Source organism: Pararge aegeria, chromosome Z (genome assembly GCF_905163445.1).
Source record: "Pararge aegeria chromosome Z, ilParAegt1.1, whole genome shotgun sequence".
In the NCBI taxonomy this organism is placed as follows: domain Eukaryota; kingdom Metazoa; phylum Arthropoda; class Insecta; order Lepidoptera; family Nymphalidae; genus Pararge; species Pararge aegeria.
The window spans coordinates 2,896,921-2,915,081 of NC_053208.1; the positions used below are offsets into that span (position 1 = coordinate 2,896,921).

Below are 18,161 nucleotides of genomic sequence, written 5' to 3' on the forward strand. Positions count from 1 at the left end.
GCCGCGGGCGCAACACTCTGGAAGTTAGTCCTTAAGAGGCACGCCATCCCAATCGATAACCGATTATTAAAATGATTGGGCCTTTTTTGGACTCTTGCGACTTGACGCACAGGAGTCCGTTTAAACCACAGAGTTAAACTCTAAAGTATAGGTTTCGCACCGAGAGGCGAGCTCTGTGGATAGCTACTCACGTACGAATGGTTTAGGCTCCACATGCCTACAGGGTGCTCCCAAATCACGTGTCACATTATAGCTCTTTTTTTTTATTCATCAACTCAACTCACTATTTGAATAATATTGCACGCCTGAAATGGCAAACTGAGACCCCTTTTTAGTTCATAAGACCATTATATGTTCACAGTTTATGCAATAAATGAATTATGATTATGATCAAAGTCAAAGACAAAAATATCTTTACTAAGTAGACACTTATGATGAGCATATTCTGACAATTAAGCTTAATTTGCTATACTCCGAGAAAAGCAGGAGAAGCAAGTGTAATTTATATTTCTTTCATCTTTATACTCCACACCAAACAGATCTTTGGCAATGTCTACACACGTTTTTAAACCGAAGCATCCTTAAGAGAATTTGACTTTACAATTAATAATTTTGTTATGAACAATTTATTTTGTTTAGGTCGAAATAAAAACATCCCGTAGTATTTATTACTGGATAAAACATGGAAACAATCCAAAATCAATCGCAAGGCCGTATTTTTACTGCTTTCGTCTTTTTCCTTCAGAGAAACAACACGAGCGAGCGAGACGAGTGAGTTTTTGAAATTCATACGCACAAACACACCGACACACCACGACATCTGGGAAATGACCTCAACTAACATTACAAGAATTTGTACGAGTTTAAACTTTAAACGAGAGTCAGGCGGGGCCCGTGCCAGAGGCGGCCATGCCACGTAACCAAATACAAAATTACCACTTTTGAAAATTACATATTTAGACGCGTTTTGGAAATTATTACGAGAAGTAAACGAAATCGCTTAGCTTAATTACGAGCTCTTTTAAATACCTACGTGGCGTGCACTGGGCTTTCGAGCGGAGTAAGGGGTAACACCAGTCAATCGGGCCGGCGGTACAAAAAGTTAACTTTTGCACTGAAATATTAGGAGGTTTTGTCTTATAATAGAATTGATATTATATATTTTCAGAGACTAAACAAAAGCCTTTTACAATATTAATAAAGTAAAATACGTTCAAAGTCTTTCTCAAATAAGCTTGAAAATGCTTTTATGAAGCAGAATAAGGTTTTTGACTAGGCAGTACTATGATGAAATAGGTTTTATTATAGAATTAATCCAGGTTTTGGCAGAAAGCAGAACATGCCTGGCACACGATATGTATCTTGCTGACCTCCTTCAACCTAAGGCGTAGGTGTGCCACCACCATGTGCATGTACATCGGCAACAAAAACCTTCAGACCGAAAAAAGGGATTGCAACAGTGCGGCTTTGCGGCAGAAACAAGCATGGCGGACTTCCCCGGACGAGCTCTGTCACACAAAGCTCTACTGCTACCACCCTGCTTTCTGCGTCCAAGGCTGTGGGTTCGAGTCCCACATCTGGAAAAATGTTTGTGTGATGAACATGAATGTTTTTCAGTGTCTGGGTGTTTATCTGTATATTATAAGTATTTATGTGTATTATATTCATAAATGTATCCATATATCTTAGCACCCATAACGCAAGCTACGCTTACTTTGGGGCTAGATGGCGATGTGTGTACTTTCATAGAATATTTATTATTTATTAATTTATTGTATTGTATTGTGTACTTTTTATGACGTCAAATTAGCGTAGCACCTGTTCATACAAGAATTCTTAGTATCACATCAAAAAAAAGGCTTTCCAAACGGATGAAGTTGCAAGTAAAAAGTATTCAAAGTCACGGACTATAAATGAACACTTAAAATGCAATTCAAATGTGGAGCTAGCAAACGGCGAGCGTAGTTCTCCGACGACCCACGCCCACTAAGGGTGGATGTGCCCGCCGAGAAGGCTACATGTTGCACCGAGGATAACTTATTGTCCTTTTATAGTGCGAAACAACTGGCATTGCAATGGATATTTACGTGTCGTAGTTGAAATAATCATTTTAAGATGATCAACATTGAGCGAACAGTATTATTTAATTAAAACCGTGAAGTTTATTAAAGAAAAGCAGAACACAAAAGGTCATAGCAAGTCAAACGAAATGTAAACGTAACAACGAGGCAGGGAAGTGCAGCTAGGAAAATCTCGCAGAAAATGTATAAACACTTTTAAAAAATTTTATGGCGGCTAAGAAAAAGATAGACAGCGGACAAATATGACAAAAAATACAATCATCAATTTACAGAATTTCGATCCGTTACTGTTTTATTATAAGTATAGGCCATCTATAAAGCCGAATCACGTGCGGTTTGTCCTACACCTAATGTTACACGTAGGTGGCTTCGAGCAGTGTGTATGTCAAAACAGCCGCAGTGGAGTTTAAACACGCTGAGAATTGATAAAACAAACTTGTTACGTGCTCACTATTGATTTCAGCAATCTATGTTTCTCTATACGATTACGTATATGAGACAGCTGTTCTTTCGTATTTTCTAAAGTAAAAATGTATCTCTAGTCTCAATCTGAAGCATTCGTTTTAGTTTTGCACTTTATTTGCTACACGTGGCATTGACAGAGATATGCATTCCTGATAACTGTCATGTGCTCCGCAATTTCCTGCCAATACTTACGGCATGTGCACGCGTGCGCAAACATCGATCTCGTTTTCAATATTTACTTTCTTTTGTGATTATAAGTTTTAGAGATGAGGGCATTAAGACGCGTTTTGGCTGAAGTCACAAAATCTCCATTATTAAAGTTCTGCAACGCGCCAGCCAATTCGAACTTTTGCATACACCAAGTTCATGAAGTCACATATCTGGCTTGAATACACAAAAAACTTGTCATGATGGGAAAAGTTACAGTAAGAGCGAAGCGCTGGACGCAGAAAAAGTCCTGGCTACGCAAAATCTACGGACCAGATGGAGAGATTCTGGACCAGAGTAGTAAGTGGAGCAGTATACAAAGGCTGACTCTTTACCATAGCTAGTCAGGGAAAGAAGAAGTTAAAGCGTTAGAAGGCACCTACATCGATGCTCCTTGCATTGACATGAATCGTCCTAATCGAAATACGCCCATTAAATTTTTTGTAATATTTGACATAGCTCGGGAAACCAATGGACGTTGAGATTCCAAGGTGCTTAAATAGCGACCCCGCACGGGTAAACGCAGTGTTGGTCGGCCCCAAACGAGGTGGACGGGCGACATTAAACGAGTCGCTGGGAGCCGCTGGAAACAAGCGGCCCAGGACCGTGGATTCTGGAACTCCCTACAATAGACGTCAATCAGTTGAAGTGATGACGATGATGATGAATAATTGGCGGACCAAGCATATGACCGACGTAATGTTAAGAGGAAAACCACCATCTTTAAACAGAGCAACACTCAGCTAGGCATGCAAGGAACATCCTGTAACGGGCGACCCTGTGAACATCATCATCTGTGTCCTGACCCATGGGTGTTAAGCCTTACACGGGCCGCATACCGGCTCCAATATTGCAACAATACTGCTTTGCGGCAGTAATACTCTCTCTGCTACTACGGAGGAGCCCGGCGTGTCATTTCGTCGATCGATCAACGAAACATCACGAGTGCATGGCCGCTACTACAATGAATGGTTATTGAACGCGATTCCATTCAATTATCAACAGGCGGATCGCGCGATAACTCCACCAGCCGAATCCCCGCTCGTTAATACGCGATATGTAACTCATTTACGGCTGGAAATACCACAACGAGTACGACGACGCGACGCTCACGACGCTCACAATCACCAGCTTTATTTAATGCAATCTAACTTTGGTTAAATATTCTTATAGACATTGCGTATGGGATTTGCTTGTGGAGTGCTAACTTTGAATATAATATAATTAAATTTATTTTTCCTAGTATAATACTAGTATTTGGCAATTTAAAATGCTGATATTTTGCTTGAACTTGTGCGGACTAGTTCTTAAATAGGCTTTTGTCAGCACGGTTCTCACATCAGAAATGGGTGGAGCTTTGACACAGAACCGTGAGAAGAAGATTTCACGCACAACCTTTTTTTAAGAGTACAGGATTGTATAAAGTTATCGCTATAATCACCACGAATATGAACGTTTTAGATAGATTACCTATCTAGTGTTGCAATACAATGCGATGCGCGGCCTTCGTTAATAATTCGCTCAAACCTGCGTAATGGAATGACACTTGCTAGCTCAGGCACTGGCGAGCCAATATACCCCACGTTTCCAGCGAAGCGGGGCGAGTGAAACGTATTCTTGCGGGAATAGACCGAGCAGATCATTGAGTGATGACGTGATCCGTCAATAAAATAATATGCCTTTTCCTGGCCGGCTGTTACCGCTCCGTGGAATGTCGGATATCTGTCAACTCCGTTCCAGTTTCACTATGGCTTCCAGATGAGTTCCGCGCGGGTCGCATTGATGCATTGCGACCAGTAGCGTGCACTGAGTTTCATACCAGGGTATTCATAAAATAGGAAAATTGCATAAATGACAAAAATCGTCCTCCTATACGAGTTATATATCAATTTTTGGGTAGGCAGTGCTTTTGTACATGTATGAAGTCGTAACAATATAATAGTCGTAGGTAGGATCGAACTGCGAGCGCGACATCGATCGTTAAAACTACTGTGGTGTCTTCCAAAGATGAGTAACGACCGAGTTTCCATGACAATCGCCGATTAATAGCGGGAACAGCTAGCGTCACAAGCTTTTGCCCGCGATCTTCGTCGGTTTTTTACGAATCCCATGGGAACCGATGTTTTCGTTGAATAACTAAGGCTATGCCAAAAATCAAGTAGATCTATAGCTTCGTGGTATGGAGGAATGACATGCAAAGACACTTTCGAGCTAATAATATTACTAACCGTTGCACGCGTTCTTAAGACGTCCGCATTTATTACAGTTTCATAATAGTAATAATAATAATGAAATTGTCTATGAAACTCCCCATAATTTGAACTAATTCTATGCCAAAATCAAGTAGATTTGTTGCTTCGTTATGGTGTGAAGGAATGACTAACCAACCAACAAACTTTCGCACAAGCGACTTCAGTTTTATAAAAGTCCCGCACGAACTGTTTTTGTCCCGTGCTCAAAAGTATCATATATCAGTCTCCAGGATGCAAGCCTAACCTTAGCCTATATAAAATGTATTGTTTGGTTAGCACGCCTTGAATAGGTACCTAAAGGTGTTTTATTCTGGTGTTTTACTTTTATTTATTTTTTATGTAAGTACCTACTCCGATTACGCTACATTTTCATAGCTTATTTGCGTGTTTTTACTCGTCAAGTAATTTCTCAAACTATATATGTACTATGTCTCAATAAAATATTAAGTTCCGTTATAAACAAAATGTTTTAATCTTAATTTGATCTATATCCATACTTATTATCTATGAATATTATTCATAAAAATATTCATCAGTCACCTTAGTACCCATAACACAAGCTACGCTTACTTTGGGGCTAGATGGCGATGTATGTATTGATTATTTATATTTATTATGTTTATTGGTTTAACTGTTTAAATGCATTAATGCTCCCTGGTTTGCACGCAACGACGAGATTCATCATTATCTCGAATTGCGAACGATATTTGAGGAGATACGCAGGTTCTGCAAAAAGCACGACGAACGCCTAATAGCCAAACTCCCCAAGTCTTGCTAGCTCATTATTAGTAGCTCCACGTACGCCTAAAACGAGCTGACGTTCTCGACAATTGACCATCGTTTGACATGATGGTCAATTGTCAAACTCGTGAATCGTGAACTCGTCCATTGGTTGACATCAGGATGATGAAGAATATGTAAATAAATAAATAAATATACTACGACAATACACACATCGCCATCTAGCCCCAAAGTAAGTGTAGCTTGTGTTATGGGTACTAAGATCACTGATGAATATTTCTATGAATAATATACGACAGACCGAGAAACATTTTCCAGTTGTGAGACGATTCTCACCCACGGCCTTGGACTCAGAAAGCAGGGTCCCTGCCCATTACGCCAATCAGCCGTCAATATTAATTGAGAAATCGTTTGGAAAACACTAAAAAAAACGTAAGAAGTGAATCTTCTTAGTGACCTTATTTTTCGAAAAATGATCTACTATATGCAACTTTACAAAAATTAAATAAAGTTAAACTATATAAAGTTTAACAAAAAGCTTTTATTATCATAGTCATGAATTCAAATAATACAATTATTTTATTTTACAAATTTTTTTTTGATTTGATTTACAGCATTTCATTAATTGTAATAAAATTATTACTATCATTATACATTTTTGTTATTAATGGCTTATGCAAACTGATATATGAAATATATTGTTTACATTCCACAAAATTTAGTAACCGAGAAAAAACTCCATCAATTGCCGGATCTTGTTGTTGACGCTTGAGGACAAGATGGCGCGCAACGGAAAAATGTGACGCGTAACCGTAAAATGTGACGGTTATTTTTTTTCCAGCGCCGATCAAGAAGTTTCACTTCAACAGTGAAACGTAATTAGAACCCCTCCTATTTTGAAGTCATATAAACGAGAAATATGTAATGGAACACTCACACGTATGTGCAGGCAAGCTTCGCGCTGCTCGTGCATAGTCGTCGAATGAAAGGAAAAGCGACGAATAATCGATTGAATCGAGAATCAATCGCTGCAAGTCAACCGGGCGAAACGCGCCAATTTGAAAACCGTGTACTATCTTAATTTATCGGCGTGTTTAATAACCTGGGAAGTGGATAGCGATAGCTTGCAAAGCTACGGTTTATTTGCAGAACATTAAAATCTTTTATTCGCAATCATTTCACATTAACGAAATACATGCAACGCCAACGCGAACTGAGCTCTCACATTTGGCATTACGTTCATTTATCATGAACAGCGTTGATGGAGCCAGTGGGTAGGACTTCGACTTCACTTTCGGCAGGCCCAGTTTGAACCCCAGCACGCACCTCTTACTTTTATAAGCTATATTCCTTTTAAGCAACAATCAGCATGCCTGAGAGTTTGCCACAATGTTCTCGAAAGTGTGCTGAGTCCACCAATCCGCACAGGGCCAGCGTGGTGGACGGCCTTTACGCCCTGTCTCCATCAACCTGAGGTATGCCTAGGTGTTAAGCGTTTTGTGCCAGTAATTACACCAGCAAACACGCCCTTCAGACCGGAACACAGTATTGCAACAATGCTGCTTAGCTGCAGAAATAAGCAGGTGGCTCTGCTACTAAACTCAAAATTCATTTATTAAAAGTAGGCCTACTCTATAAGCACTTTTAAATCGTTAAGTCTGTCTGTTTGTAGTGCCTCTACCACCAGTTCGAAAGGCATTTACTATGAGAAGAAGCCGGCAAGATACTACCAAGATAATATATACAAAATTAAAATTAAAAATATCCTAATTTGAAATAAGTTTGCTCTCTTCCGGATTGTAAAAGGGACCGTTACACGATATAAAGTAGCACAGGTATCACACACCCCAAATTAACATTATCCCATTCGGCGAGCCGCATAAGTGTTGCGCCTAATGTGTATATTATTTATCTCAAAATGGTGGGAGGTCATGGCGAAAGTCCACAATAAAATCCGGCCCCGGTGGCACAGTTTAATTGAGTCCTCCGACCTCATAATCCGGGCCCCGTCCCCTGCCCGCGGCCCCCGGTCCCCAATCCCGCCAGCCCCCGGTCCGGCTGAATGTTATTTATAAGCCGCACGCGACCTTTACTTCAGCTCCAGCAAACGCCGTACGACCGGGCCACACTCGTTGTTTGTTATTGTTTTTATAATCTCAGTAATGATTAATTAATCGCTTTGTAATTTTACGTGCTATAGATATTTCGAGTTGGTTAATATTGCAGTACACACTCCATTAACAAAGTTAATATTACCCTACAAGTTTATCACCTAGTTTAAATTTGAGCACGGGACCCCTTGTGTCCTTTTCGTTTGATAGCCATACTGAGGGTGTTGTGAAAAAATGTGCAATCCGCCATTTTGTGGCGGCGGCCATTTTGGACCGATTTTCATCAAACATAGCTAAGAACACTCCAGATTTATTCACCTTTGGATCAAAATAAAACATTATCGAAATCGGTCATCCGTTCGGGCGCTACGATGCCACAAACAGACACACGGACACGGGTTTAAAATAATGTGCGACAGAATGGTGCCTAAGTTCAAAAAGAGCTTTAGTCTATCTTTTAAGTTTGACTAATACGCGAAGGAATTCGTTGCGGAGCGCTGGTTTGCTAAGAAGATAAGTATTGAAATGTCCAAACATTAAAAAGCATTGCACAACTCTATTCACATGACGGATTGTGCAACTCCACCTTGTTAAAAGGCGGTTGAAAATTAATTTAACGTGCAGGACTCGAAATTAAAAGCAATACTCGTCAGGCCATTACGTTGTAGCTCGCTCAATCAATAAAGCGTCGATCACACCGCTCCGATGCCGGCGAGTGTAAACACTGCACGCATTTGTATGGTTGATCTCTCAACAATTTTCCGTCTAATTGAACGAATGCAATTGAGCATTCCGCCCAGTTAATGCTCAATAGCTCCAATATGCCTTGCTCGTAGTCCAAGAGCCGGCGCCGTACTTCTCGACCAGATCTCGACATTTCCATCTCGATTCTTATTTTATGGTAATACAAATATAAAAATACTACGACAATACACACATCGTCATCTAGCACCAAAGTTTTTGTTAAATATTTTTATGAATATAATACACATAAATTATAATATACAGATAAACACCCAGACACTGAAACGTATTCATGTTCATCGCACAATTTTTTTCCAGTTGTGGTAATCGAACCCACGGCCTGTGACTCAGAAAGCAGGGTCGCTGCCCACTGCGCCTATAGGCCGTCAGACTTGTATACCCATTTAAACCATTATGTCTATTATAATTTTAGACAAATGCACACGACCTAAGGCTCTATCGACATTTACAATGATGTGAGATTGCCATCAACCGTTAGTGAATAAACTAAAACATATGCTCGGTAAATAAATCCGAGACGGAAACTCATTTATCCTTCTGCCAACAAAAACACTTGGAAGTGAGGTAAACCTATATTTATAGGAGCCGTATAGTGGCTATCTTTTTCGAAATAGGTAGCTATAAAACTGAATTATTTATATGAAATTACTTACAAACATGGCCTTTATGAAAGATTCAAGATGTTTTTTTTTTGTGCCCGTCGCACTCGCAATATTTATTCATGCGATGCAATTTTAGTTCGCGATGTTGTTATTTATTTAAACAACGTGGTAACTAATTTTTACATGGTATTAGCTTTGAGGGCAAAATTTACTTTAAACTGTTATACACTTAAATTGGTATAGTCATCTGGTGAACTAAGTGCTCAAGCTTATATACCTAGTTTATGACTAAATCTAGCGATTCAAAGGGGTAATAGAGCCAGTGTTTTATGTACAATGTAGGTTATTTAGGTTTGTACATATTTTATTTATCTGTAATTATTATTATGCAAAAATTAAATAATTGATTGTATTTGCCTAAAATGTTTGCTTTGCTTAATGGACAGGTAGGTAGGGGAGATAAGGCAGACTTGGGCGAGTTACAACTTTTGTTTTAAACTTGTAAATTAAAAAAGAAAACGTGTGTACCTATGTTCACGCGATAAACGTTATACTTCTTTGGCGTAACAGGATAAACACCTTTGAAAAATTTAGCTTTCGCCTTATTCTGCGGTTGCAGAAATAACTACTCTAACAATAGAGAAAGGTATTTAATACATTGAAGATTTATTATAACGCACTATCTAGTTATCTCATGATCGGCAAACCAAGTTTCATAATTAAAATTTGAGATTTTATTTTGTACAATTGAATCAATTAAATCACCGGAATGAGCCCGCAGACTTTGACAATTCAAAGTGTACAGTGTCAAACCTTTTATTGAAAAACAAAATTGTTGACTATAACTAACTTCAGGGTGTCCTTTTTCGTGAAAAACACTGCAAGCAACAAAGATTGGTTAATTTCCACAGCTAAGAAAAGGCCTGCCTTATTGGTGTTAATAATTACCGAGGTGTTACGTGTTGTACGGGCCGCGGAGAAAAGGTGTCATTATTATTTAAAATTATAATTTACCAGAAAGATTTGTTAAATCATATTACTTCTTATACTATATTTTAGCATTTTATCTTTATAATTCATCATCATCATCAGACTATCTCAGTCCACTGCTGAAATGAAGAGGCCTTCTTCATTTTTACGCCATCTCAGTCTATTGCTGGTTAGCTGCATACAGGTCTTGCCTACTGCCTTACGATATCATCCCTCCATCGAGCTGGTGGTCGGCCGATGCTTCTGTGTCCACCCTTTTATAAGTAGGTCGTAGTATCTTTATAAGTAGGTAACTACCTACAGTCAGTCAGTTATATGAAACTTATTATTCCTTTTTTGAGAGAGCGGCTTAAACAAACAATCAATGTATTGTCGCTGTCGCAAACAGGCCACACCTCCCTCATGCAAATTCATCCAGCATTATAATACTACGGCGCCTATCCATACATTTGTATGGATCGATGCACACAATTACTATAAATTGTATGGATGCAGGATGAAAACCTCCTTTTTGATGTGAAACGTTTAATGTATCGAATCGGCTGTTGGCGTGGCGACGCACAGTGCTCCTAAAATCGAGCTTCCCTTGCATAGGAATCCATACTAATATTATAAATGTGTGTTTGTTTGTTTGTTTACTTCACGCCCTACCTTAGCAACTAATCGACATGATTTTTAACATGGAGTCAGTTGAAAGGACACGGAAGTGCATAAGCTACTTTTTATCCCAGAAAAACAAGCGGTTCCCACGGGACAGGAAAAAAACGTAATGAAACAGCTATTTGTTATAAAGAAAACTATATTTTGCTTTGGGTAACATTATATTTTATTTAATTGCCTTTTTTCTCCATTAATATTCCGATAACTCTTGTATATATCCTTACTATTTTTATATTTGATTAGTTATAAAATGTTGCGAAGGTGAAAATTGTCGGAGTCCTTCATAGTGCACGTTAGGCCGTTTGCTTTGGTGCCCACCAATCTGCGTTTGAGTAGAGTGGTGGGCTGCTTTAAAACCACGTCTCTAATGAGTAAGGAGGATATTAATAAACTCACGATGAAGCCTATTTGACATGTACGATGTTCGTATTTATTTTGTTAATAGGTTTTTATATGCTAAGCTGAAGTAAAACGTTCAACGTTTCATTTAACCAAATTAAACCGTTGATCCTATTTGGGGAATGAAGTAGATCTTTTAACATATAATTGTCGTTACTTAAATAAACTATACACGCTAAGGGCTTCCTTCTTTAAACGAGACATGCTTCAATGCGGGTTGGTGGGCTCTCACGCTTAATATCAAAACACATGACCGACAACAAAAACAATAACGGTTTCGAAAGGTATATATTATAAATACCTACCTAATAGTGGTAACTACCATACAATGCTATAAAGCAAATAAGATGTTTCTTATCATCACCATCAACAGCCTATTTACATCCCACTCCTGGGCATAAACCATCTCCACCGAGCCACTTGGAACAAACGCAAAAAAGGCCTTTGCGTTTGAAAATTGTTTTGTCCGTTTTGTCTGGGGCTTCGGCCTAGCCATGGCTAGTTACCACCAAACCGACAAATGCGCGCCGCTAAGTGATTTAGTGTTCCGGTACGATGTCGTGTAGCAACCGATTACAGGTTTAATATAACTTCTGATCACCCACGCGTTGGACAGACATAATTAAAGCTACAACACAACCCCCCATAGTCCAATGTTCCAGAAACGCTGAAGATCGTAACAAGTGGAGGCGCATCGCGGGGGCTGCTGTAGCCAAGGAAAATGTACCATCGTCAACCACGACCACTCTGTCAAGAGTGAACGACTAAGGAGGATAACTTCTGATGCTGGTTTATAGACTCCCCACTCCTTCAAGCCTTCAAGAACATTATAGAAAAATCTCCAAAGCAAGTTATATTCATCATCATGTCAACCAATCGACGTCCACAGCTGGACATAGGTCTTTTGTCGGGAGTTCCATTGTGGAACTCCCTACAAAAGACACGGTCCTGGGCCGCTTGCCTCCAGCAGCTCTCAGCTACTCGCATGATGTCATCAGTCCACCACGTTGGGGGCCGACCTACGCTGCGTTTACCGATGCGGGGTCGCCATTCCAGCACCTTAAGACCCCACGTCCATCGGTTCTCCGAGCTATGTGCCCTGCCCATTGCCACTTCAGCTTCGCGATTCGCTGAGCTATGTCGGTAATGTAAAGTTATATTAAATTTTTATATATTGCAAGTTATATTAAATTTTTCAAAACTCTTAATGTGCGAGTACTCCTAACTCTTAAGAGAACATCTTTAAAATTCGAGGATCGAACGCGGTCGCTCCGGAAGCGTGACCGATCACCTCACCACTAAGTTATTAGTCACCGCTGATTTTTTATTCCTATAAGCTTTACCTTACAGGTAACTGTAGCAAAAAAGGCTTTGCAATAACATTGATTAACATTCTAATTAATTGTAGGTCAGGAATGTCCAGCGCTATATAAAAGTGTAACTACAATTAATCATGTATAGTCAATTTAAATCAATTAATGATAAAATCTAGTGTTTTTTTATTATTGTGAGTTATAATAGTGGTATGTGAGTGGTAGAGTCACACAAACATGCATACTTGACGTTTCAAAAGTGCTTATAAAGTAGGCCTACTTGAAATAAATGAATTTGAATTTGAATTTGAATAAAAGTTCATAATATATAATAATAGTTATCTCAATCAACCTTTGAAGTAGATATACCTACTACAGGCATATCAATTCAATGGTAAAATAACCAAAGCAAAACGATTTTGCTATAAAAAATCCGAACTCGAGGACGTACCTAGAATGTTCCAGAGTCCACTAAGTATACTGTGAAAAATAGGTTCTGCTGAAAGCAGGTGTTTTTGAAGTTCGGCGAGCATAGGCATCGAAGTAAAACGTGTCTCCTAATTTAGAATAGGTATAGTAAAATGTCATATGTCCAACTCGTTGGGGGCCGACCTACGTTGTGTATACCAGTGCGCGGTCGCCATTCCAGCACCTTAAGACCCCAACGTCCATTGGTTCTCCGAGCTATGCGTACTTATGCTTCGCTACTCGCTGAGCTAAGTCGGTAACTCTAGTTTGTCTACAGTTCTCTCATTTCTGATTTGATCACATAGAGATACTCCTAGCATAGCTATCTCCATCAACCGCTTAGTGACTCTGAGCCTTCTAATGAGGCCCATAGTTAGCCAACGACGTGGACAGATGACATCAGGCGAGTAGCTGGGAGCCGCTGGAGACAAGCGCAGCAGGAGTATTGTGGAACTCTCTATAAAAGACCTATGTCGAGCAGTGGAAGTCGATTGGTTGGATGGAATGTTGATGTTGATAGTAAAATAGCTTCGAATATTAATTTTGTCAAGCAATTTGGTTGGTCTTTTCAACGAAGTTATTTTCCCTCCCTCGGTCAAAATACAATAAGTTATTTTAATCTTGAAGTCCTTTTCTGGCAATGTGCAAAATTTCATGATATCCCGTTGAGTACATGCGGCGTTCAAGCCTAAGGAACAATTCTTATTTACAATATTACTTAGGACACATAAGTACCTCCCCATAATAAGAAGTACCCTACCCGTACACATAAAAAGTTGTAAAGGTAGGTATTTCAAGTAGGTAATGTAGGCATACTTCTCAACGCTAATTAGCAACGACGCCATATACAAAAACTTAGCCGCGTCTTGGCGGTGCTTATGTCGCACTGATGAGGGCGACATCTCACTCATAAAGGAAACAGGTTTTATGCCTACTAATTTTTATGTATACCTACAGCTGTATAAGAACAATCAGCGGGCGATAGATAGAGATATAATGCACTCTTACGCTCGTATGTCGGTGTGATTAAATAAAAAATTACGTGATCCGTGGAAGAATCAGAGTTACCGACACTAAAGTGGCATAAGAGGGGCATAGCCACATCAACTTATACCAAGGTTCTGGAATGGCAGAGCGGGCGATAGAGAGAGATATAATGCACTCTTCCGCTCGTATGTAGGTGTGATTAAATAAAAAATTACGTGATCCGTGGAAAAATCAGAGTTACCGACACTAAAGTGGCATAAGATGGGCATAGCTCCATCAACTTATGCCAAGGTGCTGGAATGGCGAAGCGGGCGATGGATAGAGATATAATGCAGTCTTACGGTCGTATGTCGGTGTGATTAAAATAAAAACGACGTGTTCCGTAGAAGAATTAGAGTTAGCGACAATTTAGTGGTATAAAAGGCACATAGCTCCATCAACTTATACCAAGGTGCTGGAATGGCGACCCCGCACCGGTAAACGCTGCGTTGCTAGACCGACTAAAGTGACAGATGACATCAAACCAGTAGCAGAGAGCCACTAAACGCAAACAGCACAAGACCGTGTAATTTGGAACCTCCAGCAGTGGACGTCAATAAGTTGATATAATTATGAAAAACAATCACAAAGTGAACTTAAATTCATTTTTATTAATACTAACATGTGATAATACATAATTAAGCCCAGCAACCTGTATTAAATCAGAGAGTTATATGGGAGAAGATACCTATCCCGTAGGGCATTGTAATCTAATGTTTGTCAGTTCGACACTACCGCCGGCTCGGAATGCCAGAAAATGAATAGAATTATTCGACATATCGTAACAATTAAGTAATAAAGATTCACGTTAATTCCTAGAGTAGCGTCACCCACCCCCTACAAGACACGGGTCTCGTCTCAGAATGAGAAACCAACATCCTAGCCAAGAGCGGATTGGTAGACTTCACACGCCTTGGAGAACATAAATAAATTAGATCGGATATTTATACAACTCACTTAACTCCGACAAATTAGAGGTAGGTATAAGTATTCCATGTTAGAAATAATAACCGAACTAACTAGGTTTACCGCCTACATATCGCAAAATGACGCACCTTTGCCGACGGATATCGTTAGGTCTTGCAGAGGCCTAACACCTTTGAAACCCGTCCGTCCCGTTTCTTATTAACGGCTAACGCGTTTATTTTAAAATATCTTTAATCACTTTGTTACACACTATGAAATATCTGCTTTAACTTTGTAAAATTGTTTACAATTATAGCTAGAATATATTATATGCAAGATACTCTTTAAAGTTCTTAATGTAACTTTTTGCTCTTAAATGTATACTAGATAAGTATTACGGTCGCAAATTGAAAAGAAGAAGTAGTAGATAGATTAATTTAAAACTTTTACACAGCGATTTCGAGTGAGTATCACTTGTCTAGAGAAATAAATCACTAGGTAAACCCTAACTCCCAAGTTTCTGCGGCAACGGGAATTAATTTTCAGACTTCTATGGCTAGAAGAGTGAGGCGGGGTAGATTATAGAAAGTTTTCCCGGTAACCTACCCAGTTCTCTTAACGGATTTAATAAAAACGCTATAAATATATTAAGGTTCTAGACCATGAATGCCAACAACAAATTTGGCTTAGGCAGGTAGGTATTTAAGTAGTCAAAAAAATAAATTAATCAGCTTCAGGAAGGTACAATGATATCGACCCAATCGGTAATGAAAAATGTTTACATAATATATATTTGAATGTCTTTCTATTCCTAGATATCTAAAAAGCGTATCTAGTTGAAATTTCTATTAAATAGGCATGTATTCGACGGCCTAGGGGACATAGTAGCATTACGTATGCCCGTTTTCAGTAAACCTAGGCACCGCCTAAACCAAATGCCTAATGATTTATGTCTAAAGAAAAAAAAAACATTCTCTTAGGTTATAGGTAACTATTGAACGGTTGATGTTTCCATAGGAATCTCCTTAGATTACGCGTCACATACTTAGGCATAGCCTTGTTGTCTGTTAGTGAAAGCGGGCAGTAGTTTCGCATCTACGCATTTAAGGTAGGCCTTATTAAATGGCTCTACATTCACCGCGCTTTCTTAGTTTAAATCACTGTGAAATTTTTTAAACATCGTATTGGAAATTATAATGAGATAGATAGGTACATACTTAAATAGCCCGTTATAAAAGATTGAATCCTATTCGAGACCGCCGCTAGCATTTACATAGGTAAATGTAAATAAATTATCCTTATATTAAATAACGGATGTATTGATACGCGGATAGGCCTTGCTCTACAATAATAAAGATGTAGTGTATAATAGGTTCCTACAGCTGTAGATAGATATCTACTTACCTTATTAGGTATGTAGTTAAATACATTTATTTTTGATAGTTACTCTAGGCAGTGTTTTAAAACTTCATCGCTAGTCTTTTAAACGTCCCTCTTCCACGTCCAGGATTTCTCTATCAAAGGTCGGATATAGAATATAGAGTCGGTAATTGAACGTAGAACCACCACGCTATTTAAATGAGTGATGGTGGGTTTTAAATGTAAAACAATGTAGGTCTAGAATAAACAAGACCCGGCCCGGGATGAGGTGGGCAGGCTGTGTGGTACTGACCTGCGAGGCGGACGGGTAGGAGTAGCCGAACTGTGCATACGCTGCCATGGGGACGATCATAGGGCCGGCTTCACGATCACACTGTCTCTCAAAGTCTGCCGCGGACGTAACTACGCGTGTACTACTAGGCTATTAACTAATCAGTTGGGTTGTGTATCACAGTCAGTCGAGTGCGCGGCGGCGGAGCGCGCCCGCCCATCCTGCGCGTCAGAGATCTTCCCGAGTGAGCATGCTCGCACGACGTCCTCGCGCTTCGGACTCTCAGCACAGACTGGCGCGCGACACGACACCGACGCCCCACCGACGTAGGAGAGAGCAATTTTCGCCCCTCCCATCGGGCGGAGCGAGAAAATTTCGACCAATGGCAATCCAGCTTTTCAATTCTTCTCGAAAGCCTGTTTGAAAACACGCGACGCTATTGGGCGATGCGTCCCCGCTAGGATCGAACTCCGCCCCTTCAAAGGTAGCCGCCTTGACAGGTGGGGGAACGGGTCGAGTTCATGTTTATGGGATTCGGAGAGAGGCGCTCGTCTGTCGCGGCCCGGCGAGAAACAAATCTTTATAGGCAAAAACCACCGCGACAACTCGTTGAAGTCAGATTTACGTGCAGCAAACGCAGGCCGGCCTTTATCGCAGAGGCGGCTTTTTGCGGTACACGGACGCTCATGAATAGTGATCGCAGCAACACCTTCTGAATGACGCATGGGCGCTGACACGTCGCACGAATAGATGTAAGGTTGTCGAACTGTCAGTTGGGTAGGTACATACTTAGGTTTTGTCTACGCGCTGTTGTGGACATAATAATATAATGCGTTTTTTCAATTGGCAGACATTCAATTGTTTATATTTTACCATCCACCTAGTACGAAAAAATTTTCATACACCAACCTGGTACCGTATTGTTTTTTGAGTTTTTCTTCAGTCATTCAGTCATTTTTTACGCACAACATCAGTTAATATGTTGACTAGATGCTTCGGTATATAAACCTTTTCGATTTCTAAGCGTTAATTTTAAGGATATGAGAATTAGGTAGGTACCTACCTATTTCCGAAACTAGAAACAAAGTTGATAAGAAGTCTTAGATTTAACTTTATTGTCTCTAGAAAAATGAGTAGGTACCTAATTTAAATACCTACCCTACCTTAAGTATGTAAATACCTTCTAAAAAAATTTTTCAAGTCAACAAACTTAATTTAGACGTTTCACCATATATAACCATGCTTCTACCCGCGACTTCGTCTGGCTTGACTTCTGAATTGGGTCTAAAGCTTTGCTCGTTAACAATTTTAAATCTTACCACGGGAACTATTCGGTATAGAGAGATCGGTATAGAAAGTAAATTTCAACTTTCCCTCGGGAACTAGTTAAGGGATCGGGATAAATGGTAGCCTATATTCTTTTCCATCTCAAAGGCTACATGCATGCCAAATTTCATCCAAATCCGTACAGCCATCTTTGTGTGATAGAGCAACAAACATCCACACTTTCACATTTATGATATT

The 18,161-nt window shown here is 39.7% G+C and overlaps 1 protein-coding gene across 1 annotated transcript in view; it reads right to left on the bottom strand.

Moving 5' to 3' along the window:
* The window catches only part of LOC120636251 (homeobox protein araucan-like), a 117,459-nt gene extending 100,554 nt beyond the window's left edge, over window positions 1-16,905 (bottom strand). The window contains exon 1 of the mRNA XM_039907638.1: window positions 16,659-16,905. Coding sequence (XP_039763572.1) covers window positions 16,659-16,718 — 60 coding nt within the window. The 5' untranslated portion in view covers window positions 16,719-16,905. The remainder of the gene's footprint in view (window positions 1-16,658) is intronic.
* Between the last annotated feature and the right edge of the window lie 1,256 nt (window positions 16,906-18,161).